The 25413-nt window shown below is 38.1% G+C and overlaps 2 protein-coding genes across 23 annotated transcripts in view; one reads left to right on the top strand and one right to left on the bottom strand.

The window, feature by feature from the left end:
* Positions 1 to 625, bottom strand: part of LOC144297990 (uncharacterized) — a 107633-nt gene extending 107008 nt beyond the window's left edge. For 11 of the 18 annotated variants that reach the window (XM_077872283.1, XM_077872275.1, XM_077872278.1 and 8 more), the window contains exon 1: positions 257 to 594. In XM_077872283.1, the coding sequence (XP_077728409.1) occupies positions 257 to 579 (323 nt within the window). In that variant the 5' untranslated portion in view covers positions 580 to 594. Of the gene's footprint in view, positions 1 to 139 lie in introns of all 18 variants that reach the window. The other 7 variants (XM_077872286.1, XM_077872288.1, XM_077872285.1 and 4 more) reach the window with 2 other exon arrangements.
* On the top strand, positions 394 to 23892 carry CRLS1 (cardiolipin synthase 1). 5 transcript variants are annotated; one of them, XM_077872267.1, is made up of 7 exons: positions 394 to 883; positions 3544 to 3681; positions 8539 to 8668; positions 18348 to 18433; positions 19503 to 19571; positions 21085 to 21176; positions 22917 to 23892. In XM_077872267.1, the coding sequence occupies exons 1-7, from the start codon at positions 578 to 580 to the stop codon at positions 23002 to 23004; spliced, it is 909 nt and encodes a 302-aa protein (XP_077728393.1). In that variant the 5' UTR covers positions 394 to 577; the 3' UTR covers positions 23005 to 23892. The 5 variants fall into 5 exon arrangements, with proteins under 5 accessions (XP_077728393.1, XP_077728395.1, XP_077728394.1 ...); XM_077872269.1 differs by lacking the exon at positions 394 to 883 and adding an exon at positions 1554 to 1711; XM_077872268.1 differs by lacking the exon at positions 394 to 883 and adding an exon at positions 1556 to 1722.
* Positions 23893 to 25413: the final 1521 nt, after the last annotated feature.

The following is a 25413-nucleotide window of genomic DNA, read 5'->3' as shown; positions in this document are numbered from 1 at the left end:
GTAATCGCCACTACTGGCATCTCCAAATACCCGTCTTTGGCTTACGAAACGTCCAGAAGAGGCAAAAGGGCAGGGAGCCTGTATTAACGACCTCACTAATATTTAACGTCCCACGAGGGCCCCGGGGCGCCCCCCACACCTCGGAGGGGGCGGTTCTGCAGGAGGGCTTCAGCCTGAGGCCCGAGCCACATGGGGCCGCGCCGCCGCCCCGCCCTGCTAGTCCCCGCCCTGCTAGCCCGCACCGACCTCAGCTCACCCCCGCGAGCCGAGAGACGCCCACGCCGCCGCCGACCCGCGGCTCCCGGCGCACCCCAAGGCGCCTAACGGCACGCGCTCCCGCGACCGCCGGGGGCGCCGGGAAGTCCAGCGCCGACGGTGTCGCAAAAGCGTCGCGAAGCCGTCGGTCCTTGGCGGCTGCCGGCCACCTGTATAAGCGAGGCGTGCTGGGGTTTGAAAACTGCCATGGAGGCTCCCGAGCTTCTCCGACGCTGCGGGGACTCTGCGGAGCGGGGGCTCGCCGGCGCCCCAGGCTGCTGAGCGCTCGCCGCCTGTGTCCTCGCGGCGCGGCGGCAGGGCCATGCTGGCTTCACGCGTGGCGCGCGGCTCGTGGGGGCTCCTTCGCAGCGCGGCCTGGGCGCCGGGGGCGCGGCCGGGCAAGGGGCGCGCCCGCGGGGCCGTGCTGCGCTCGGGGCCGGGCTGCCGGGGCTGCCTGGCGGAGCGCTGGTGGCTGCGCCCGGCCGCGCTCGGCCTGCGGCTGCCTGGCGTCGGCCCACGGGGCCACTGCTCCGGCGCGGGGAAGGCGGCCCCCCGGCCCGTGGCGCGAGGGGACGCCGCCGCCGAGGCCCGGGGCGGCCGATGGGGCCAGGCGAGCGCCGCCAGCTTGGTAGGTACCGGGGAGGCGCGGAGGGGCATCCCCGGGTGGGCGCGCGGGCCCCCGCGGGGGGATCGGACTCGGACGCGAATAACGCGGTCTGACCGGCCCAAGTCGGACGTTTCGGTTCCAGAACCTGTCGGCCGTGCCCTGAAGAGAAGCCCTGGGATGAATTTCAGGGGTGCCAAAGGAGGCCACCGTCAGCCTCGGCGGTCGGGTTAGAATCCCTCCTCCCCTGACTCCCCTTTCCGTCCGCACCTTTAGCTGGACCGGCCTCTGGTTATTGCATTGGTAAAAATAGCCTTCGCTTGTCTTATTAAGTGTGTTTTTGATTCTCTGAAGCCATTCCTCAACGTTTAGGACAAGTCAGTAAGAATTTCTAGAAAAGGAGACAAGCCTCTTGGCTTGTGTATTGACTGTCATTTGACCTTTGTTAACCTTATGTAAGATGAAGGATACTTGAATAAGTCCTACTACTAATTCTTTAATCTCTAATTATAGAAAAAGATTACAACTCTCCTCTTGAGGTAATAGAACAAAATATTTCTCCACTTACCTGTTGAAGTACTGCCCGAGCAGAAGACCCCGGAGCATGAATGTGGGAGAGGTTTTGATGTCATGTTAGCAGGACTCATGCAATTATTACATCTTCAATTGTTAGGTCTTCAGTGGGCCCTTGGACCGCTTTCATCAGTTGTACAGCATGGGTTGAGGTGGCCACATCCTGGCAGGGGTCTCAGCTCCACTAATAGCTAAAGCATGTCAGGGTTTGAATGCTGGATGCTTTGAGGTTGCCATATCGTGGGTGAAGACCTTCCCAGAACGGCAGTAGTTGGTCGAGTATGCCACAGGTTATCTGGTTGGGTAATCTGAGATTAGCTCTCTTAATTTTAATGTAGAAACTTTTACAAATTTAATGATTAGAAATTAATGAGGTGCTTTAAAGTATTTTATGTGGAGCTAAAAAGAACTTTCTTTCACGGTTCCGACAACATTATAGTTCTGTCGATTAGTTCACCAGATGAAGCGATCTGGCTGTTTGCACCGTGTCTTTTAATTTTGCCCTATGGATATTTCTGACATTCATCGGGGGGCTCTCTCCTGACCTTTTGCTTTGTGATTCGTGTTTCTCAGTCACGAACTATGTGTTTTTCTTCCAAGTTGCTGCAACACTGGATCAGTGTTTGACTAGCTCTGTACCACGTTATGGTAAACAAACTTCTCTTTTTCTCTGGATTCTGAGACACTCTGGCCTTTGAACTTCAATTTGGAACGCGTTCCAAGAATGTTACCATTTAATTACATAAGGTGGCCTACTTTCAATACAGGGTCCCTGAGTAGAAGTTTGTGCTGCTTCTTGTTTAGTGATTGTTTCCCGCAGAATGTGAAGTTTTCCTGTAGCTTTCCGTGGCAGTATTCTGGCATCTGACCTCAACAGTAACCTCCAAAACTAAGCTGAATGTTTCTTGCCAGTTTGTTTATACACACAAATTTAGTATCTATAGAGAACTGCTTTTTCTTATGGGATGGTTCATGGAATTTTAAAAGATTTCTTTAGAAATAGAAACTGTCACTTAACTTGAACCTCGACGCTGATTTTTTTTTTTTTTAATTGATTAGTGATTAAGAGTAGGGTTAGTCTTGTGAGGAGATAGTCCCATGGGTTGGCAGCCTTCACCAGTGGAGAAAAAGTCCAGGCTTTAGGGAGACATTTTCTTGTAATTATTTCTGTATCCTGTTGGGCAGGGTATCCTAGCTCCACTAGGGCGAGGTTTTTTTAAAATTGAAATATCCTCATGAAACAGATTTTGTTTGGCAAGGAAGTAACGTTTTTCATAGTAGCTGCCAAAGAGCCCTTTTGTTAGTGCCAACTTCAAACAGCTTGGCTCCAAATGAAGTTTCAAGGAATCCTAAAACCCTCAGATTTTAGGTGGGAATCTTAACATTTCATTTTCATGGCTATTGGGAACAGATTTACATTTCTCTTTATTTCCTAAGGCTCTCAATCCCTATTTCTAGCTCCATTTTCTTCCACCAGTTATCCATTTAGCCATGAGATTATGGAATTAAATTATTTTTCCTCTTCAAATGTCCATACACTGTATATAGCATTTAGCCTTCTTTTAATGGGTATGTGCCGAGGAGAGAGGGAGGTTATTTGCAATAAATGTTTTAAGCCAAAATGCCTGGGGTTGATAATTTGCCTTGTTTTTTTTTCTGACATTTCCATCTAGACTGTCTACTTGAAGTATAAGATCTTGAAGTTACATTTTTAAAAGCAGAGTGTTATAAAGTTTGAATTCTAATCATAAAGTCCTATATTAATGCCTTGACCTATATTGTAAATAATACATCTTTGTTCTTTTCTCTTTTTGGGAAACATGTACATATACTCTGTTCTCTATATATGTGTCTCTCCCCACCCCACCCCCGTATACACACACACACACTGTATATACTGTCTATATATATAGCAGATACTTTAGTTTGTGGACATATGACATATCTTCATCTTTTGTATTCTGGACAGTTTTAGAGCTATGGTCTGTAAACAGTGGATTTTAAAACTCAGAGTACTAAATTTAAAGTTTATGTAGCTTCTGACTCCTAAGTTGATGTATTTTTCTAATAAGTTACCATTTAATATAAATTTTGTTGTCTTTGTGTTTCAGTATGAAAACCCATGGACAATCCCAAATATGTTGTCAATGACGAGAATTGGCTTGGCCCCAGTTTTGGGCTATTTGATTATTGAAGAGGATTTTAATATTGCACTAGGAGTTTTTGCTTTAGCTGGTCTAACTGATTTGGTAAGTTGTAAATGTACTCCCCCCCCCCCCCCGCCCCGCCCCGTTTTGCTTTCTTTTCAAATCCCAGGGTCTCTGGTACACTGAAATGGCAGAGACTTAGTCTGTTTTTTCCTAGAAGGAAATCCTCAAGATAAATTTAACCTAGTACTTTGTATAAAGACTTGTCTTTAGCATCTGTGTGGGACTCCAATTTTTTAAGTGATCTAAGGAAGGAGGTGAAAGTTGTTGGGAGGCATAGGAGGGGCTGCTTTTTATTTTTGGTTTTTAACTTTTTTGTAAAAGAAAATTTGCCTTTAGAAATTCCCAGGGAGCCAAGTGTTTGCTTTAGGAATAGAAATAAAGGAGAAACGTTGTGAGACTATTTTTCTACTTATTGTGATAGAAATACTCTGATCTGTAACAACACTTAGTTTTACTGGTGGAGGGGGAAACAGTGGGTCACCTGTGACCACGGAGCTTGTAGAAGTCAGAGCTCTACTCAGGTTTATGCTGGTAGGAGGCTATAGGCACACACAGGATTTGGTTTCTGATCCCGCCTCTGCACCCCTCTGAGTGCCTAGCAGAAGGTCCTGTCCTGGGTCAGGCCTTAGGCATCCTTCCTTCTACTCTCCCAGTAGATGGAAAATGAAAAAAGAACCCCTTTATACCACTTTGTCAGTTTTGAGAAAGGGAAGTATTTATTCAGGTTATATCAAATTAGAACTTGGAAAATAATTTTATAGCAGAGGACAAAATACGTGTGAAATAGGCTTTTGGGGCTAACCAGCCATCAGTATGTATGACATTACTTGTATTTATCACCCACCTTGTTGCATAAGGGATTTGAAATGGTTTTTAAAATTACATGTCCTACAAAAACCCAGTAAAGGAAACTGGTGAAAATAAGGAAGAAAAATTTAAAATCAGGGCAAAGTTAAATTGTAGAAATAAATACATTATATCCTCATACAAGACTGGTCTGAGATCCATGTGAGCACTCAGACAGGCAATAATGATTTGGTGCCTCTTCAAACTGATTTATGTTTTAAAAGTATTGCTTGTGATACTTATTTAGTGAGAATGAAGATTAAGTTTCTGTAAATTACAGTTGTACAGTATCTGTAATGTCAGCTATTCCCTTTGAGGTTCACAGAAACAAAATTCCACTCTCCCATTAGCATTGGTGAGCAATATAGAAATAGTGAAGAATTTGCAGGGTAAACAGAGGAGGACATTTGCATTATTATATAGCATTTCCAAATATGCTTTAAAAATAATCTCTCAAAATAGTTCCCACTTCTTTTTCCAGAGTTTAGCTTCTGTTTGTTACTATTTCTCCCCATTTTCACAGTCTTTCTTTTTTTTGGTTCCTCCTTTTATCTCTTCATGAAGCCTGAAGGCCTCCACTCAGACACACTCCAGGTCTGTCAAAGGCCATTGTATTGATAATGGATTTTTTTTTTTTTTAATGTAACAAGATCTTTTTGTTACTGGATTTGCTCTTCTTTTGTTTGTACCTTTTTTAAGCTGCCACAGGAGACTGCAATATTCACCAAACTCAGGCCTCATTTACATTTTTCAAAATCCGTGTGGCAGTGTATGTGAAAACCTAAGTTATTTGGCACTGTATTTCACATTTACTTCATGGAGGTTTTGATGCCTCTAGATTGCCCACTGGGCAGATGGCTGGAGTCATGGAGGGTTTAAGCAGGGGAATGACCAGGCCTGATTTATGTTGTAAATGGGAAAGAAGTTGTAGGAAGGCAAGAGTGGAAGCAGAGAGGCCAGTTAAGGAGCTTACAGTTACATAGGGGAGTGGCAATGATAGTAGCTTGGACTGGGGTGGGAGTTTGGGGAGAAGTGAATGAATTTGGGATATGTTTTGAAGATAGAGTTGATTTGTCAATGGATTGTTAATGTGTAGTGAGGGAATTATGTCTGATAGGCTGTTATTTTTATTTTTTAACAACTGGTGAATGAAGGTAACAGTTTTGTGATGAACAACACTCTGTAGGACAGAGTTAAAAAGTACCAAGCGTTGTTGTGCCTGTCGACAGAGAGAGGTATTAGTTGGGTAGTAGTAGTTTGGAGTTGGAAGAAGTCAGGGTTACAGATAAATGTGAGAGTTATCAGCTGTGGATGGTCAAGTCTGGGTGAAGTCAGGCCGGGTTACAGAAGAGACAGAGTCAGAGAAATGAGCAGTTAAGTGGAGCAAAAGTAAAGGAGCCAGTAAAGGACACTGAGAACAGCTGGTGAGAAAGGAAGAAAATTAGGCCATCAGGTGTCCCAGAAGTTAAGTGAAGTCATTGCTTCAATTGTGTTGAGGTAAGGTATGCTAAAAGTGTAGAATTCATTGGTGATCTTGATGAGAACCCTCTTGAGGAGTAGAGACAATCAGAGTGGTTGGCAACAAACGTGAGGTATAATGACAATTATAGATTTCAAAGATACTGTTTTGAAAAAGCTTTGCTTTGTAGGGATATAGGGAAGTAGGGTCAAGGAAGGCTAGTTTTTAAAGCTATATATCCTGGGGAAATTTTTGTTGTTAATTAACTGGTTAACTAAATGATCAAATAGAAAGGAGGAGCTTGATGCAGGAGACATGGGGGAGAAGAGAGGCAAATCACAGAAGGTGAGAGGGCCTACGATCATGAATCAGGGAAAGGCAGAGAATGTGTATGGATGCAGCAGGTAGGCGGTGGACTTGTGGGTGGGAACAGTGCTGACAATCTTGTTTCTGTTTTTCCAGGAAAGTATAGATAGGATCATAAGAGTGAGAGGCTTTGGGAATGAAGGAGGAGTAGGCTTGAAGTGAGAACAGACAGTGTGAAAAGAGAAGGTAAACAAGCAGATGTGGGATTGCCAGGCAGTGCTGAGTGCCCATGGGAGATTTATAGTCTTGAATTGGAAGTGAGACACCCACTTAAGTATTCTTGAGCACTGGTCAGTTGATTAGGTGCAGGCCTGGAGTTAAGTACATGGATAGCTGTGTGTAAGCAGGGTGGATGAAGAGTGAAGTAAGGGAGTTACAGATATTTGCAAAGGAGCAGTGATGTTGATGACCTTGGAATCTAATGTAGGTAGAGGAACAGGGAGATCCAGATGGGAGTGCTAGTAAAAAAGTGGAAGGTGTTGACGTTCTTTGAGATCAAAAACTGAACTGAAACCTGGATCTACTAAGGCCCTGATGCCAACCAAGTTCCAGGTACTTTCTGTTAGACATTGTTACATGTATATTTATAAGAAAGTAGGTTCTTTCTGTTGCTGTAGTAATAGCTAGTTAAGTGCTCTTGAGGATTTACTAAGTACTAAAGAAGTATTAATCCCATTATGTCCTGAAGACAATCAACCCTTTGAGGTGGGCTATACAGATGAGGAAAGGGATGCTTAGGCCAAATAATTTCCCCAAGGTCATATAGTAAATGGTTGAGCCAGGACTTGAACCAGTTATGTTCTGCTGCCAAAGAGCAAGTTCTTAACCATAGTTCTTTAGTACTACTATCTCTAACTCACTACAATACTTACGATATGGTTCTGTAGTACTGCTATCTCTAACTCACTACAATACTTAGGATATAGAGGACTTATTTATCCTTTAAAATGCACATGTTTAATTATGTCTAAGTTACTTTCTCCTTGGAAATAGGACTAGAAAATTCAAACATTTGTTAAAGCTTGAAGTTAAATAAAATGAATAAAAGTCAAGTAGAGACTTGGAAAGCCAGAAAATAACCCCCCTTATTTAATGGGAATAGGTGATAGATACTTGGTTTCAATTCATCTTGTGGCCCCAGGTGATTGGCTCTTTCCATTTCTCAAGTGAAGCTAGAGATCTGGATTTTTGTGGTAAGACTGTGACTATTTAAATATTGGCAACTAATTTACATTTTTAAAAGCTCTGGGTGGGTTAAACAAAAAGCTACTGCCAGGCCCCAATTGGCCCATTGGTAACCATGTGTGACCTCTGCTTTGAGATATAATTTATTTCCAGGAATAGTGAGTAAGCAATTTGCGTATCAAAATTTTTAAGTAGGCCAGGTACAGAAGACTGATTTTTTTGTTTTTAAGAGATTTATTTATTTATTTATTTATTTATTTATTTATTTATTTATTTTAAAGGAGCGAGAAAATGCGCACATGCCTGTGAGGGGAGGGGCAGAGGGAGAGAATCTCAGGCAGGTTCCTCAGTGAGCCTGGAACTGAATGTGGAGCCTCTGAATGTGGCTTACTCTCATGACCCACGAGATGATTACCTGAGCCAAAACCAAGAGCTAGATACTTAGCTGATTGAGCCACCTAGCTGCCCCCTGAGGATTGAGTTTTTTATTCACGTACAGTCAGACATGGAATTAACAGTTGGACTAAACAAAAAAGAAAAATAGTAATAGTGAAAACTTAGAGTATTGGGTCATATCTTAGAAAAGTAGGTAGGAGTAAAAACCAAAGTCTAACAGTTAAAAGGTAGGCCTCGTGAGCAAAAGCAGCCATTTTGGCTGTAGTGAAATAGCCCAAGGAGGGGCTCCTAATCCATGCTCCTAATCCATGTCAGCCATGCTTTCAGTGGGATTTTTTTGGGTTCCTTAAATCTCTAAATTTGTGTTTGGGTTCAACCCACAAAGAGGCCTTATGAAAAGAAAAGAAATACCGGGAGGCCTTGAGAAAGAAAAGTACTGTAGAAAAGTGAAATTATTTATAGACTATTTGGCAATTTGAAAACTAAACATATACCAGTAAAAGAATGAGAAGATTTGGGGGTAAGAAATAGAAGAGGTTTTATTAACATTTTAAAACAGAGTTGTTATCCTGGTATCTATTAACCTTCAAAATATCTACTTTGTACCTATTATGACATTTATTAAAAAAAACTTCTATTTTCAGTTGGATGGATTTATTGCTCGAAACTGGGCCAATCAAAAATCAGCTTTGGGAAGTGCTCTTGATCCACTTGCTGATAAAATACTTATCAGTATCTTATATGTTAGCTTGACCTATGCAGATCTTATTCCAGGTAAGAACGCCATCATGCGTACTTTTAAATAGCATAGCGAAGAATGACATTAGTCAGTTTAGGATTTCTCTTGATTGAGAGATGTTTAATTTTTGTTCCAAAAGTATATTTTTCAACTTTAAACTGTTTCCCTAATTTTAAACTATTGAACTGTTTTGCTTGTCAAGCTGTTATTTTACTTTAGAATTTGTGTCCTTGTTTTATTAGTAGAATCTGTTTTCTTAGATTGTTTAAATTTAAGCAAATATTATTTCACATTACCAATTCATATTAGTTTAGAACTTTTTGAAACCATAAGTTTATATTCTTAGTGCCTGGCTTTTTGAAAGCAATTTAAAGTTTTCTTAAATCTATTACTTATTAAGTATAGTTTCATCATAAAAAATGAGAGTTCTGAAATCCTGAAAATGTTTATAAAATTCTACATCACTAGTTTTACTTAGAAATTATTACACAATTTCAAATCATAGATACAGTTTGTACATTATCTGAATACTCTTAACAAAATTTTACGATCTTCTGCTTTGTATTTTGCATGTACTTTTCTGGTGGTTCATTTTATACTTAAGCTGTATTTCTCAGTTTTTCTCCCTTTGTTTAGATTAACCTGTTAATTTCCAAGTATTAGAAATAGAATCCGAGAATAAAGCAAATGCTGCCACATGGTCTTTCAATAGCATGTTATTATTGTCATTTGATAGGAAGAAGTGTAATGGGGTTTCAGTCTAGTCTCCTCAGTCTACAGGTTCTTTTTCTCGTTTACTTTTAGGCTTTTAAATTCCCATACTAAATTTAAAAATTGGGTTAATGTTTCTTTCCTTTGAAAGTCAGAATTTTGGTGTGTATATGGTTGGGGGTGTTGAAGGGGCAGGGGTACTCTCATTCTAATATAATTTGTTGGGGGGAGAAAGGAACCTAAAGAGCATTCTGTTGACATTATTCAAAATCCAAATGATCTTGTATGTGTGTGTATATACTTTCCTGCCTCCAGTTTTTTGAGTTATTTTGTATTTTGTTACATTATTATGCAAAGGTTGGTCAGACATTTCCCTTTTGAACAAAGAAACTGTATCCAGGTTTTAGTATAATAGATACTATTGCTGTGAGATTTACCTAAATAATTGGTGTAGGTTGCTTTGCAAGCTGAGAATTTTCTTTTGCTATTATTCTGGAAATTTCTGTCGTCTCTCTTCTGTGTTGGGTCTATTTTTCTAAGCTCCCATGGCTTCCTTTTGGTGGAGTGCGATCTAGTTTCCTGTGCAAGGATGCAGCGTGGCAGCCAGAGTTTTAGAGTCCACAATGTCTTTATTCTAAAGACACTTAAAATGTGTTTATTCTACCTCCATACTTGATTGAGATTTGAATTGGATGTAATTTTCGATTGCAGATCATTTTTACTCAGGATTTTTGAAGACCCTGTCCTATAGACTTCCAAATTCCATTTTGCTGTTGAGATGTCTCATGCCATTCTGGTACCTTTTCCTTTATATGTGATCATGTTTTGTATTGGAAAGTTTTCAGAATTTCTTTTGTTGTTTACATTTTTCTAGTTGATATTTTAGAAAAAAATTATCTTTCCTAAAAATTTTCTAGCTATTTCTGTGGGTACCAGATTATCCCAGCACTTTTTTTTTTTTTTTTAAAAGATTTTATTTATTTATTCAAGAGAGAAAAAGCAAGCAGCTGGAAGGGCAGAGGGAGAGGAACAAGGAGCTTCTGTGCTGAGTGTGAAGCCTGATTCAGGGCTCAGTCCCACAACCCTGAGATCACCACCTGAGTGGAAACCAAGAATTGGATGCTTTAATGACTGAGCCACCCAAGCACCCCTATCCCAGCATTTTTTATTGAAAAATCTGTACTTTATAAACTCACTGCAATGTCCATATATACATGGGTTCATTTCTGGGTTGTCTTAGTTGTTCCCCATTGAGTTGTCTACTTTTGCACTAGTACCATTGTAATTATTACTGCTTTGCTAAAAGTCTTGATATCTAGTAGAATAAATTCTTCCATCTTTGATATTCTTAGCTGTTTCCATTTTGTGTATAAACTTTATTTTTTTAAAATAACATATTTTAAGTTTATTTCAGCAATCTCTGCACCTAACATGGGGCTCAAACTCAGGACCCTGAGATCAAGAGCTCCATGCTCTACCAACTGAGACTGCCAGGCGCCCCTGTTTGTCAATTTTAGAATCAGCTTTTCAAATTCCCCAAAAAAGCCTGTTGGAATTTTAATTGGGATTGTATTGAGTTTATAGTTCTACTTGAAAGAATTGATATCTATACAGTATTGATCTTCCAGTTCACAGACATGACATATCTACTCTATTTAGTCTTTTTAAAATGTCAGAATGTAGGGCATCTCCGGTGGCACAGCGGTTTGGCGCCGCCTGCAGCCCGGGGTGTGATCCTGGAGACCCAGGATCCAGTCCCACGTCGGCTCCCTGCATGGAGCCTGCTTCTCCCTCTGTCTGTGTCTCTGCCTCTCTATGAATAAATAAATAAAATCTTAAAAAAAAAAAAAAAACCAAAAAACTATTTAAAAAATAAATAAATAAAATCTTAGAATGTTTTCTTTGGAGAGGTGGAAACCAATTTATTAGTTTTATTCTGTGTTGCTTGTTAATTTTGATGCTTTACTATTTCATTTTGTAATAACTGCCTGTTGTTGATAGGATAAAAATCCTTTCTATTTCTGATGTTGATTTTTGTGTCTAGCAAAACTTGTTAAACTCTTACTCTAATATAAATATAAATTCTCTTGGATTTTCTACATCCTCAATTATATAATATCTGTAATTAATAGTATATTTCTTCTTTTTCAATTGTTTTCTTTTCCTTTTCTATACTGCACACTATAGTGTTGAATAGGAATGGTGTCTGTTTTGTTTCCAGTTTCAAAAGGAAAGTTATCAACATTTCACTGTTAAATGTTTCCTGTAGGGTTATATAGATATCCTTTTTTTAGGATACAGAAGTTCACTTCTATTTGGAGTTTGCTAGGCGTTTTAATTAGTAGTAGATATTAAATTTTATCAAATTTTTTTCTTCATGTATTATGAGAGTCCTGTTTATTCATTTTGAGCTGTTAATGTGTGGTGAATTATGTTATTGATTTTTCTAATGTTAAAACAGTGTGAAATTCCTGGTGTAAATCCAATTTGGTAATGACAGATTACCAAAATATTGCTAAATTTGGTTTCTACTATTTTGTTGAAGATTTTGTTTCAATATTTACAAGATGGGCCTGGATTTTTTTTCTCTGAATATCCAACAGGTATACTTTAGGTTTTATTATCAAATATATATTAACCTCATAAGAGTTAGGAAGTCTTTTTTTCCCCCATTCTTGGGAAATATTTGTGTGAAATGCAGTATTCCTTCTTTAAATGTTTGGTAGAACTTATTGAAGCACTGAGGACTGGAGTTTAGGAAAGACTTTAAATGTTTGGTAGAACTTATTGAAGCACTGAGGACTGGAGTTTAGGAAAGAGTTTTCAAATAGGTGATGCCTATTTTTTTGTTATAGGATGATTCAGATTTTCTGGTTCATCTTTTGTCTATTTGGTAAGTTACAGTGTTTTTCTAAGAACTTGTCCATTACAACTACGTTTATAAAGATTTACTAGCAACTCTTTATGGTATCCACATTAACTTTCTGATATCTGCAGGATATGTAGTAGTGTTCCCCTCTTCATCCTGATTATTAGTTTGTCCTTTCTTTGTTTTTTTCCCTTGAATTGTCTTAATAGAAATGTGTCAGTTATGAATCTTTTCAAAGAACCAACTTTTTCTGATATGCTTACTACTTTGTTAAATATTGCTCTTTTCTTCAGGTTTCCCTTGCTGTTCTTTTTCCAACTTCTTTAGATTGCATTTGTTTAGTAGAAATATAATGGGAGCCAAATATATAACTTAAAATTTTCTAGTAGCCTATTAAAAACAAAAGGGAACAGGTAAATATACTTTTAATAACACTTAACCTTCTAGATCAAAAATATCATTTCATTGTGTAAACCATAAAAAATTAGTGAATTTTTCTTCATACTATGAACTCAAAAGCCAGTGTCTAGTTTTCACTTACAACACCTCTCATTCAGACCAGCCACATTTCAGGTGCTTTATCTTCCCATGTGGGTAGTGGCTGTTTTATTGAACGGCACAGCTGTAGATGAATATTTAACTCATTCCTTTAAGCTTTTCTAAAGCTGGCATTTAGGGCTGTACATTTTGTCTTAAGTATTCCTTTCACTGCATCTCATATGTTGGTAAAATATGCCGTTGCCATTATTGAGTTCAAAAGAATCTATTTTCATTGTAATTCTTTCTTTGACTTAAGGGGGTTAATAAAAGTTAATTTGTGGACTTTTCTAGGTATCTTTTTATTATTAATTTCAAGCATAATTACCTTATATCCAAAGAACATGCTCTGCTTTTAGCCCTTTGGCCCAGTATACAATCATTTTATAAACATTTTACATGTGCTTCAAATGACGGTGTATGTGGTAGTTGGGCATGATGTTATTTATATATTTATTCATTTGATCAAATTTTAAATCCTGACATTTAAATCTTTACTGACTTCTGTTTGGTCTACTTGTTCAGTTACTGAGAGAGAGAGTAGGTTAGTTTCTCACTAGTTCCTACCTGTGTAGTTTTCCATTATTTTTCTTTGTGTCTCATTTTTGCTTTGTGTCTTTTGAAGTCATGCTGTTAAGTGCATACGAATTAGATTTCTTTGTCTTCTTGGTAAATTGAATGCTTTATTATGAAGTGTGGCCCTCCATATCTTCAGTAATGATTATTGCCTTAAAGTCTTGTTGAATATTGCTAGAACTGCACTAGCTTACTTGTGGTCAGTGTTTGCCTGATAGATAAATCACTTTCAACTTCTCCATATTTTTATATTTTAGATATTTCTTGTAAATAGCATAAAGATAGATGGGTTCTCTTTATCCAGTCTAAAAATATTTTCTTTCAACTAGAACATTTAATCCATTAACGTTTACTGTGATTACTAATGTTTGTGTAGCAGTCTTCCATTTTCTGTGTTTCATTTGGCTCATATGTGTATTTCTACATCTATATAGATTTTATCATTATACTTGTTTTCCCTGTGTGCCAGTTGGCAGTGTTATATACTGTTTCCACTTAGTTATTCTCAAAATTATATCATTCATCCTTATCAAAATTCAGTGTTAATGAATCTGCACCATGGGCCCCTGCTTTACCTCCATTTATTCTTTTCTCAACTTAGGTTATTGTTGCCGTACTTTACTTTTATATACTTCTTAAACTCACATGATACTGTTTTTCCAGTGTTCATTTAGATGTATCTTCATATTTACTTTTTTTCTGGCTTACATTGTTTGGTGTATCTCAGACCTTCCATCTAGGATCATTTTCCTTTTGTCTAAAGTCTATCTCTAGAAATCTCTTTAATATTGGTCAGCTGGTGGTAGGTACATTCCTGTCTTTTGTGTCTCTGAAAATATTTTTATTTTACCTTTATTCTTTTGTGTATATGAGAACATTTTATTCTTTTGTATGTGTGAGAATATTTAAGTTCCAGTCTCCTAGCAGATTTCAGTTAATACAATACAGTGAAATCAACTCTAGTCACCATATTATACATTAGATCCTCGGACTTTATTCATCTTAAAAGTGAAAGTTTGCACCCTTTTATCAACCTCTCCCTATTTATCTGGCAACCACTTTTTTACTTGCCACTCTGGCAACCACTTTTTTACTTGCCATTTCTATTTCAGATTTTATTTTATTTTTTATATTCCACATATAGGTGATACTGGGCAGTATTTGTCTTTCTTTGATTTTCCCTTTGTTCTTAAAGGATATTTTTATTGAGTGTAGAAGTCTGGGTTAGTAGTCATTTCAGCATATTTAATATACTGTTCAATTTTCATTTCTGTTGGTATATAAGAAGCCAACTGCTAATCCATTTCTATTTTGAAGGTAAGTTTTTTTTACTCTGGCTGCTTTAAAGATTTTCTCTTGGTCTTTGGGGTTTTCCACAGTTGCATAGTGATATATCTTGGTATGAGTTTCTTTTTTATTTATCTTGCTTGGGATTTGTTGGGCTTTTAATGATATTGTTAATCAGTTTGAATTAAAGTAGCTCTTACTAATAAACTTAGAACTGGGAAATTTGAGTTCTCTTCCCATTCTCTTTGTGACTTTTTCTTTTCATTCCTTCACTGTCATTTTAGAAGGGTTTTAGGGGAAGAGATGGTATATATGCTGTCTTGCATCTTATTTTTATACTGCTTGCATTTTTGTAAAAGTTCCATCCACCTTGATTTGGATAGCTTTGTTGTCTTCAAGAGTAAGAAATGTGCTTTCTTCCTCAGCTAGGATAATAAACAAGTCTGCTTTTCTCTTTGCTCTTTCTATGGGAGGAGAGATAAAGATGAAAATAACTTATTTCATTTGTTATAACAGTCTGGATGTGAGCTAAGTTAATTTTTACTTATGTGCGTTTGTTCTGCTATATTTACTAAATTACAGTTCCTTTCTATATCTTGTATTATTTTTGGTTTACTGTATAGCAAATTCTTATTGCTGATTTGAATTGATTTCTGGAATAATTATTGTTATTTTCAATGTAATGTATGATATTGATAATGACCACTTGTAATATGTAAAAGTAACTTTGTCTTATTAATTTCCCTTGAATGCTAATAAAATTTGCCTGTAATGTACTCCTTTGTTGCAGACATTACCTATTTCAGATAGGATTAGCAAGTAGGGAGGAAAACCTTGGGGCAATCCTTGACACATTTTACACCCTTCTACCCTCACTAACACACTGACATACTCTGATAGGCAAAAATGAAAACTGTTTTAGCCCTGGAAATAAAGGGAAGGGAAGGCTGGAGAGAAAGGAGGAATAGTTAGAAGATGCAGAAGCCAGGGAACTGAATAAAATTGTCCAAAGGACCAAAGTAAGAACCTGCATATAATACTGTCAGTTGGCAGAGGCCTTAGAGAGCACCTGGTGAGGCAGGGTCCTAGCCTGGCTCTGCATGCGAATCCTCCAGGTAGGTAGCTTCTTTCATCTGTGCTTCTATGATGCTCTTCCAGAGTGATTGTGTGGTGGGCAGTCAGTTTGGAGAACACTTCATTTCTGTTAACAGTTATTTCTACCACCAGACTGTTACAGATGGTAAGCTGAGTCCAGAGATGCTAATCGCAGTTCACACTGCTGGTTTGAAGCCTCATACACTGACCAGAGCATAGGCTATGAATTCCTTAGACCTAGGTTCTATTCCTAGGTTTCTGGCTATATGTACTACTTACTCTACTGTACTGCTGTACTACTTGCTAGTACTAGTATTGGCTGTACTACTCACTAACTGGTGACCTTGGCCAGATTATATAATCTGCCTAAGGCTGGTTTTCCTTATCTGTAAAATGGGGGTAATGATGGTCCCTGTTTTGTGGAGTTGATATATAGATTAAATCATATGTATGAAATGCTTAAAACAGTGCCAGATAATAAATGGCAATTTGGGTTGTTGCTAGTTAGAAGAAGAACCCAAATCTTTGTAGTTTATTGAATTGCCTCATCTCTTTTGCAGAAACTTCTTATTTAGGATTAAATCCTAGCCTCTTTTCCCCTGTGACTAAATACACTAACAGGTGTTTTTTGTCTTCTAGAGTTATGTTTAGCAGGCTTACTCTATGTAATTTGCATGAGTTTGCTACATCTTAAAATCTGATGGTTAGAATTTGCTAGCTAATGATTGCTGTAGAAAAGTCTGTTTTACAGACACAAAAATGCTTCTAAAAATCATAGCTGACTTGTTTTGTTACTTGGCTCAGACAGCTGTGTCTTTTGTGTGCTCCAAATGCCATGACTTGAGTGGTAGATAAGTATTTTCTCTTTCAGATAGTCATGTCATTAAGGATTGGCCAACGATCTATACTTACATCATAGCCATAACCAGTAGAGATTTAAATTATAATCTGTAATTAGAGTCTACTCAAGTTGCAGAATGAATAGAATGTCAGAACTGGAGAGGATCATAAATATGATCTCAAAAGTAATTCATAAAAGAGCTGTTTGGAAGTATTATGGAAGGGATACACATAACCCTCTTTTAATTTGAAGCAATTTGAGTGTCAGGACCTTTTTCTTTTTTAAGAAATATTTTTTCTAATAAAAGTAATGTATGTTCATATTTAAGACTTCCTACAGTGTAGAGAATGTGAAATGAAACAGAACCTCTGCCATCCCATTATTATTCAGCAAGGGAGCAGGGGTTCTTTGGGTATCAATCTAAAATATTTGGGCAGCCCAGGTGGCCTAGCAGTTTAGTGCCACCTTCAGCCCAGGGTTGTGATCCTGGAGACCAAGGATCGAGTCCCACGTCAGGCTCCCTGCATGGAGCCTGCTTCTCCCTCTGCCTGTGTCTCTGCGCCTCTCTCTCTCTCTCTCTCATGAGTAAATAAATAAAATCTTTAAAAAAATAAATAAAATATTTTGCTTGCTCTGGCTTTGGGGCCATGCTATAGAATGTTTTAGGGGAGGTAAGGAGGAGCTGAGGGAAAAGGGAGAGAGAGAATCTTCAGGGCCTGGATCTCATGACTCTGAGATCATGACCTGAGCCAAAATCAAGAGTTGGATGCTTAACCAACTGAGCCACTCAGGCACCCCCAAGCTATAGAATCTTAAGAATAATGAGAAAACTATCAACTGATTGAATTCTTTTTAAATTAAAATTCATTGAATGGCGGGATCCCCGGATGGCGCAGCGGTTTAGCGCCTGCCTTTGGCCCAGGGCGTGATCCTGGAGACCCGGGATCGAATCCCACGTCGGGCTCCCGGTGCATGGAGCCTGCTTCTCCCTCTGCCTGTGTCTCTGCCTCTCTCTCTCTGTGTGTGACTATCATAAATAAAATTAAAAAAAAAAAGGTATTAAAAAAAAATTCATTGAATGGGGTAGGAGAAAAAAATAGCAATTTCCTGGATAGGAACTGGCCAGACAATAAAAATGTCCAGCTTCTTCACAAGTGTTACATATAGCAAATTTTACTACATGTAAAATAGTCTGGAAGATAGAAGCCATTAGAGCTCCTGAGTCAGCATGATTAGAGTCTTCCATTATCTTTTCTGATCCCTACTGTTTCATTCATTCCATGTGAGCATGGTGATCATTTTTCCAAATGCACAAAGCTGAAGAGTAACAAAGGAGAAAATAGTGGCTGAATTGAGCTGACACTAATATAATACTAATAACTACAGCTTAAAAACATGGGTAAGAAAAAAAAATGGGTAAGAAGGAAAGCAGGCAAGAGGATAGACATTCTGAAAGGCAGGCTTAGACTTTAAAAGCCATAATCTAGGGGGCATGGGGTAACTGGGTGATGGGCACTTGATGGGATGAGCACTGGGTGTTATACTATAGGTTGGCAAATTGAATTTAAATTAAAAAAAAGGAAAAGCCATAGTCTTTCACTTAGAGGGTAGGTTAAAGATGAATATAAAAATCAGTGGTTCACTCTAAGGACCCTAAAACATCAATAAGTATTTTGTTAAAACATTTTTACTTATGTGAAACACCAGTTCATGATAAGGCTGAATGTGGCTTTATTGTATATGTAATACCAGTAATTTTCTAAATCCCAATCAAAATTATTTTACATTTGATTTTCAGTTCCACTTACTTATATGATAATTTCAAGAGATGTAATGTTGATTGCTGCTGTTTTTTACGTCAGATATCGAACTCTTCCAACACCGGTGAGTCTGTTTAAAAAAAAAAAAAAAAATTCTTTGGATGCCTGGGTGGCTCAGCAGTTAAGCATCTGCCTTCGGCCCAGGGTGTGATCCTGGAGTCCTGGGATAGAGTCCCACATAGGGCTTCTTGCATGGAGCCTGCTTCTCCCTCTGCCTGTGTCTCTGCCTCTCTCTCTATGTCTCTCATGAATAAATAAAATCTTTTTAAAAATTAATTAAAAAATAAAATTCTTTTATTATTACTTATAACTTAATGTTAAAAGAAAAACCCACTCTGTTGTATCTTGAGTTTAACTTTATGAGACTAATTTATGGCCATTATTTTTTATCCTTTTTCCAAGAATTTTTAAAAACCATACATAACTCTCATCTTGCTATTTAAATCACCCACAATGGTAGTTGTTCAGTGAACACATAAATGATCAGTTTTGAAAAGGCATGTTTATGAGTCAAAACCTTTTTAATTGACAGCACATAAAACCCAGACCAACTTGCCCTATCCATAGTAGCAAACTGTTAGGAGTGGTTATGTAACCAAGCCTCTTTTGCTGCCTGGTTTAGCTTCTACTGTGGACTGTCTGGAACTAGTTTTTAAAATCAAAGTTGTATGAGCACATAATGGTTTGTTTGCATATTAGTTCATTGCTCTACAGATACTTGAGCATTTAGGGATAGCATAATAACCTCCTCTTTAGTTTCTCAGTCCAGTGAAAATAGCAGGATTTGATTCATTTCATTTTTTCGTCTATGAAAGAAAATAACAAGGGAGATTTATTGAGTTTATTTAGAAAATGGATGTGGTCACTTCAGGATAGTTACTGTGTTAGATTTTTCTAGGAATTGAGTAATCTATAAATTAAAATCTGTTTTCAGTAACCTGTGTATGATTTGAAAAGAATATAGACACTGTTCCTTTAGGGTATTAAAAGAAGGTGCAGATAAAGGGCTTGTCTAGCATAGAGCCAGGCATGCAGTGAATACTCAGTCACTATTTATTACATATAATAACAAAATGTTTGTTTTAAACTTGAATGATAAATTGAATAAACTTTATCTTTTTGTCCTCTGCCAGCGAACACTTTCTAAGTATTTCAATCCTTGCTATGCCACTGCTAGGTTAAAACCAACCTTCATCAGCAAGGTAAGAGACACACACATGCTTTTAAGTTACTGCCTTGTAAATGTTTATTATAATGAATATAAACCTTAGTCTGGAGCAGCTGAAAATGAGACCTATTTCATGCACTGAGACTGTAGGAGATAGTGAGGTCATTAACCCAGTTCTTTTGTCCTTTGAGCTTTTGGGGTCTTTAAGCTATGCATTATGTTTTGCCTTTGATGGTCTGAATAGTTAAGTCTCTGCATGAGGTCTTAAGGTCACCGTTTAGGGAAGGGGAGGGAGTGGAATTATAATCTCATCTTGATTGAGATACAAAGAAATTATGGAGGCTCCTTTGTAGTTTCATTACCCTCCTTTCTGTGGTGTAAACACCATAAAATCAGGCTCTTCATTTTCACAATTATTACATGGAAAGGATAGGACAAAGTTTTACTTACTAATAAGCAGCTGCTACTCTTAGTTTTCCATCGAGTCTTACTGAGCCCTTTTCAGGACAGCACCTGTGCCACTCTTTGCATACAGAGAACACACAGTTAATGCCTTAAAGCATGTTTATTTTTCTAGTAGCCTTGGTAAGTTCATTCTAATCATCCTTTTGCCCTATCCTTTGTGACAGAAGTTTTTAACAGGTTAGGGACCCAGATCATCTTTGAGACAGAAGGGTTATTAGTATTATACCTAAAACTTCCTGGGGTGGACTTTTACCTACATTTATGGGTTTGTTTGTTTTTTTGAGGTTCAAGTGACTTATATTTGTATCAAGTACAGTTTGAGTGTAGCACTGCTTAGAAAATGACCCAAAAAGGGCAAGAAGTTCTCCAGTTTTATTATTTAATTTTTTAAGATGAAGTGGAATCCTTGTCTTTAGTTGCAGAATGGACGATAGAGATGCTTCTGTGCACATTTCCCACTGCTTCATACTTATCACACTCTTCCCCAGTACGCTTCTCAGGATGAGTAGGCAGTCTCCAATGCATTTTTGGTTCTGTGTTCTTCCTGTTCTCCTCTGTGGCTTGTAGGGTACGGAAACATGCTCATTTCCTCCAGAGCCTCTCTCATAGAGATAGATGCATTTCAAATTACTGATACCCTAGTGTTTGACCTTTAGGCAAGTGAGGGAGCACTAGATGAAGCGCTGGGTAACTAGGTTCTGGGTTAGGTCCTATAGCCTGCTATAACTACAAGCAAGTTACTTAACTCATTACATTTTCATCTGTGAAGCAGTAACTTTATTATTGCAATGTTCACAGGGCTATTTTAACAGAAAACTGAAAAAGGCAAAGAACTTTGCAACATTATTGAATTGCTATGGAAATTCAAGGTAGTAGTTTTTTCTGACAGATGCCCCTATCCTCACTGTAAAGGGCACCTGTGTAGACAGATGAGTGAGTCGGTTAGTGAAGTTCACATATTACAACACCAAGCACGCTGAGGTTATGTCATGTTACAGCATTGTGGGCTGTGCCCTTGTCTCTTGAGCTTGCAACAGGATCTCCTTGGTACCACTCATTTATGCCTTTTTTTTTTTTTTTAGGTAAACACAGCAGTCCAGTTAATCTTGGTAGCAGCTTCTTTGGCAGCTCCAGTTTTCAATTATGCTGACAGCATTTATCTTCAGATACTCTGGTAAGCTAAATGTAGAATTACTCTCTGAGAATGTCAACAAAATGTCTTATTGTGACAATTTTAGAATTAACTTGGTTCTTACCGTGTTTATTGAGCACTAACTGGGTAAAGCTGGGGGGTATATTTTATGACTGATACTCTTCTGAAGTTTACTATCAAGCATGGGATATAGAAATTACAGAAGCTTTCATGCAAATTAAAAGTGATGAGAGGTATGGATAAAGTATTGGGGTTTGGGGGGAGGGAGGATACTTGTTTCCAGGTAGGGAGAGAAGGGAAAACTTCAGGAAGAAGTGCCATTTGGGGTATATATACAGGGAGAAACTGGGGTAGGCCACTGACGTGAAGATTGGCCCTGAGTAAAGTCCGGTGTAGGAGAGTAGGTTAGGGGAAAGTGCATCCAGCATATTGGCAGAGGGGCATGGTGGGAGGGAAACTTAGAGAAAGTAGTTTTATTTTTATTTTATTATCCTTAGTTACAGCTTTGAAATATATCACCTTGAAATCGTGTCAAATTTAAACTTTTGGAGTCCAGATGTGCCCCGTTGAAACCAAAGCACTATGTTTTAGTATACTTTAACTAAAACCTTGCTTGATGCAGTCTGAGCCAGAAAATGGTTAGTTAACCAAAGTCAGTTAAGCTAAAGAAGCTTTAAAGATGATACACATGCTAAACATTTTATTTTCTAAAATACATGTGTACATTTTTTCTGATTCATTCTACATCTTTTGATAGAGGACTAATGCCTTTTCTTTAAGTATTGATCTGTCGTGGGAGTGTTCTCATTCTTGACTAAACTATATCCATAGTACAACCTCTCTGATGTTTTCTGCTTCTTAAAAGTGATATAAGAACTTAAGACATTTGTAAAGCAATCTTACCTAGAAACTTTCTATATTTTTACCATTTTTCCAACCTTTCAACAATCATTGCCTATGTTGACCGTAGTTTTTAGCAATTTACCTTGTTATAAAGTATTTGCAAAATATCTCACTTAGTTCTCAGAAATAGCAACTCTCCCTACATGTATGTTTCATTGGTTCAGGTGGATTTAGATGATCAAACTGGCACAAACAGCTTTGGTAACAAACGAAAATAGTCTCCGGGACATCCCACTCAGCTGGTGGAAGCAGACATGGGTGCACTATAGAAAGTAAGCCCCTAGGCCACGAGTACTCAGCAAGCGATGAACATCACCCATGGAACTTCTAAGGGAATCTGGTTAATTGGCAGTTCACTTAAGGGAAAATCATTAAAACAAACAAAAAACTGGATTTTATTTAAGATGACTCAGATATTCGAATTTTGCTGGGTATTAGCCCAATACCCTAAGCAGCATAGGGCAGTGGAAAAAGCACATGGGCTCTAGAGTTGGAACCATGCCAGGCTCAGACAAGATTCTGTGGCCTGTAGCTAAGTTCTCTGGGGATCCATATGCTGCTCGGTAAGAGAAGGTTGTTGTGAAAATAAGATGATGGCATAAGACACCTAGAATAACGGCTGGGTAAAAATGACAATTGCTAGGATTACCTTTTTCAGGCTCATTAACTAGATTCTATTTGACATGACTAATTCACATGAAATCTTAAAAGCAGTAGCTTTAGCTTCCTATAGCTAAAAGAATTACGCCCGTAGTGTTGTTGCTTATTAAATAGTTCTTACTAAATGTATTTTTTGTGATTCTCATGGTTACTGTGTTTTTGACCTGACAACTAAATTTTTGTTCTCTTCCATAAAAGGTGTTTTACAGCTTTCACCACAGCTGCATCAGCTTACAGTTACTATCATTATGGTCGAAAAACTGTTCAGGTGATAAAAGGGAGATGAAAGCCATCTATCATCATTAGCAAGGAAGCAATATACATCATTGGTGGCAGGGCAAGTGGAAATCTACAGGAGTTTCCGTATTTCGGTGTTCAGCTTGAAAAAGGACTTGTCAGAACAAACCATGTCATCAAAATTTAAGTAATGTGCATTGAAAATAAGCTTGATCATGGGCATATGCAGAATTTCCAATGTATTTTTAAATACAAATAAAACTATAATTTAGAGTTTTTTATCTTAGGTTTCTTGATTAATTTATAAGGTACCAATTATTCCAATTATCATCAGTCACTTTTTAATACATTTTTTAAAAACATAGTCTAGAGCATGGAAACTGGAGTCGCCACTTCTGTTTAACAGAGTTTAGATTGCTTACAAAGCACTAGGGAATTTCTTGGGTTTAAGTATCTATCTTACACAACTTGGCTACATAATCTTATGTTTGATATTTAAACTGTGTACACATTAATAGTTCATTTGGTTAATATTTGATCAGTTAGGATAATGACAAGGTAGCTTAGCTATGGATGAAGTAAACTTGTAAAGAGATTGAAAATGCAGTAAGTTTTGAAAATAATTAAGATCACAACAGAAGGTATTGAAGTTCATGTTCAGTAGTCTTCCAAACTCTCAGGTGCCTAATAGTTTATGTACTAGGATACCAAGCGACCAAGGTGGTAGAAGTACAAAACCATGTCCATTAGCCTACACCATCCAGGAAGCAGTGAATTATATTATATCTTCCACTGTTTCTAACATAGCAATGTTTGTATGATATTGGAGCCTGTACTCCCATGTAAATAATATGAAACTGTATATTTTTCAAAGGTTTTTAAATTTTTGGGGTATCTTTTGTTAAGATATTAAAGGAATAAAAGAGCTGGAAAAGTACCTTCGGTGGTGGTGTTCTGTATAGCATGCTGTGGTGCTTGCTGTTGTGTTAAGTTTTCTGATTCATAAAGTTCATTCAGATACATCACTTGCAATTACATTGTAAAAATAATTTGTTTGGGACCATCTGACAAAGTCCTGACTGACTACACTTCAATATTTGAAAGAGTGGGAGATGCAGAGAGAGGGAAGAGGAAAGACAATGGCTGTTGCTGGTTGCTTCCTCTTAGCAGTGGAGGCCAGCTGCTGCCAACTGTTGGTATACAAGTGAAAAGAGGATGTAGTAAGACATAAGTGTAATATGGAATGATGCAATGAGATTATCCAGACAGCTTGTTGAGCTGTGTTAAATTAAGATGGGAGTTATAAGAAGCAAAATGCATGCTTCTTGGCAATGGCATCCTTGGATCAGTATGCTCCTTTGTTGCATTTGGTCTTGACTTCCTTGTTCCCAGGCTGGCAGCTGAGTTGCCCTTGGCTTGAAACATACTGAAGCTTGCAGCCAGGGACACTGTCACCAAATCAGACGGAGGGTGGTGTGAGGGAAGAAAAGGATGGCCTCTAGCAGCTGGCCAGTCTCCCTTTCTGGAACCTCCTGTGTAGTGTCATAACTTGGGAGGGAGTAAGGCTGGAGGTGGAGTTCCCACCCAAGAGACACATTGAACATGTCTTGGCACTAGCAAAGTGGGAGCACAAAAATGTTTTAAAATGAGAGAACTCGAGATAGAGTGATTATGGGAAAAATTAGGATTTTGCACTTCATATGTTTATTTCATGGTTTAGTGTTGATGCTGTTTGGAGTTACTTATGTGTTGGATCCAGAGTCTCTTTAATATGAAGGTCTTCATCTGGCTCTGGTTAATAAACCTCAACCCTTAGAAAAAAATGGGACAAGTTTCTTGAGGGTTTTGGATATTGGACAGTTGTAAAACATGAATTGTGCTAGTTTGCAAAACACTGGAATTCTATTAGGCATGTTTGAGTGTACATTCATGCATACAGAGTCAAGCACAACAAATTTCATTTTGGTGCCTCCTTTATAAAATAGGATTCGGTCCTGATAGCTAAAAAAGGCATTGAGAGGATTACATGTCTGGAGTCTATGCTAGTCACAATTTTGGCTTTTGCTTTCCAATTTTTAATCACGAGCTGGTAGGTATCTTAAAAGATTGCTTAATCCAGTTCTCATGGGTTACATATGTGATGAAACTTGGAATCACCTTAGAATTTTAGAAAGCCTTTTCAAAACTTCAAATACCTATTCAGGTCAAACCTGGATATACTGAATTTCTGCAGCATGTGTTTTTTTTTTTTTTTTTTTTTTTTTTTTTGGTGCTACAGCACATTTTGGAAGCAAGATATGTGAGAATCAAACTTGAATTTTTTTTTTTTTAAACAAATAAATGCTGGTTGGGTTGAATTGTGTCTCCCCAAAAGATATGTTCAGGTTCTAAGCCCTGGTACCTGTGAATGTGACCTTATTAGAAATGGAATCTTTTCAGAAGTAACCCTGGATGATAA

Source organism: Canis aureus, chromosome 26, assembly GCF_053574225.1.
Source record: "Canis aureus isolate CA01 chromosome 26, VMU_Caureus_v.1.0, whole genome shotgun sequence".
Taxonomy (NCBI): domain Eukaryota; kingdom Metazoa; phylum Chordata; class Mammalia; order Carnivora; family Canidae; genus Canis; species Canis aureus.
Note: the sequence above shows the minus strand (reverse complement) of the source record. Positions and strands in the feature narration are given on the sequence as shown.

What these genes read in the sequence shown, in the direction of transcription:
- CRLS1 (XM_077872267.1), top strand. Translation starts at nt 578, where the DNA reads ATGCTGGCTTCACGCGTGGCGCGCGGCTCGTGGGGGCTCCTTCGCAGC. An exon ending in TAGCTGGTCTAACTGATTTG is followed by an intron (nt 3,682 to 8,538) that starts GTAAGTTGTAAA and finishes TTCTATTTTCAG; the next exon opens with TTGGATGGATTTATTGCTCG. An exon ending in AACCAACCTTCATCAGCAAG is followed by an intron (nt 19,572 to 21,084) that starts GTAAGAGACACA and finishes TTTTTTTTTTAG; the next exon opens with GTAAACACAGCAGTCCAGTT.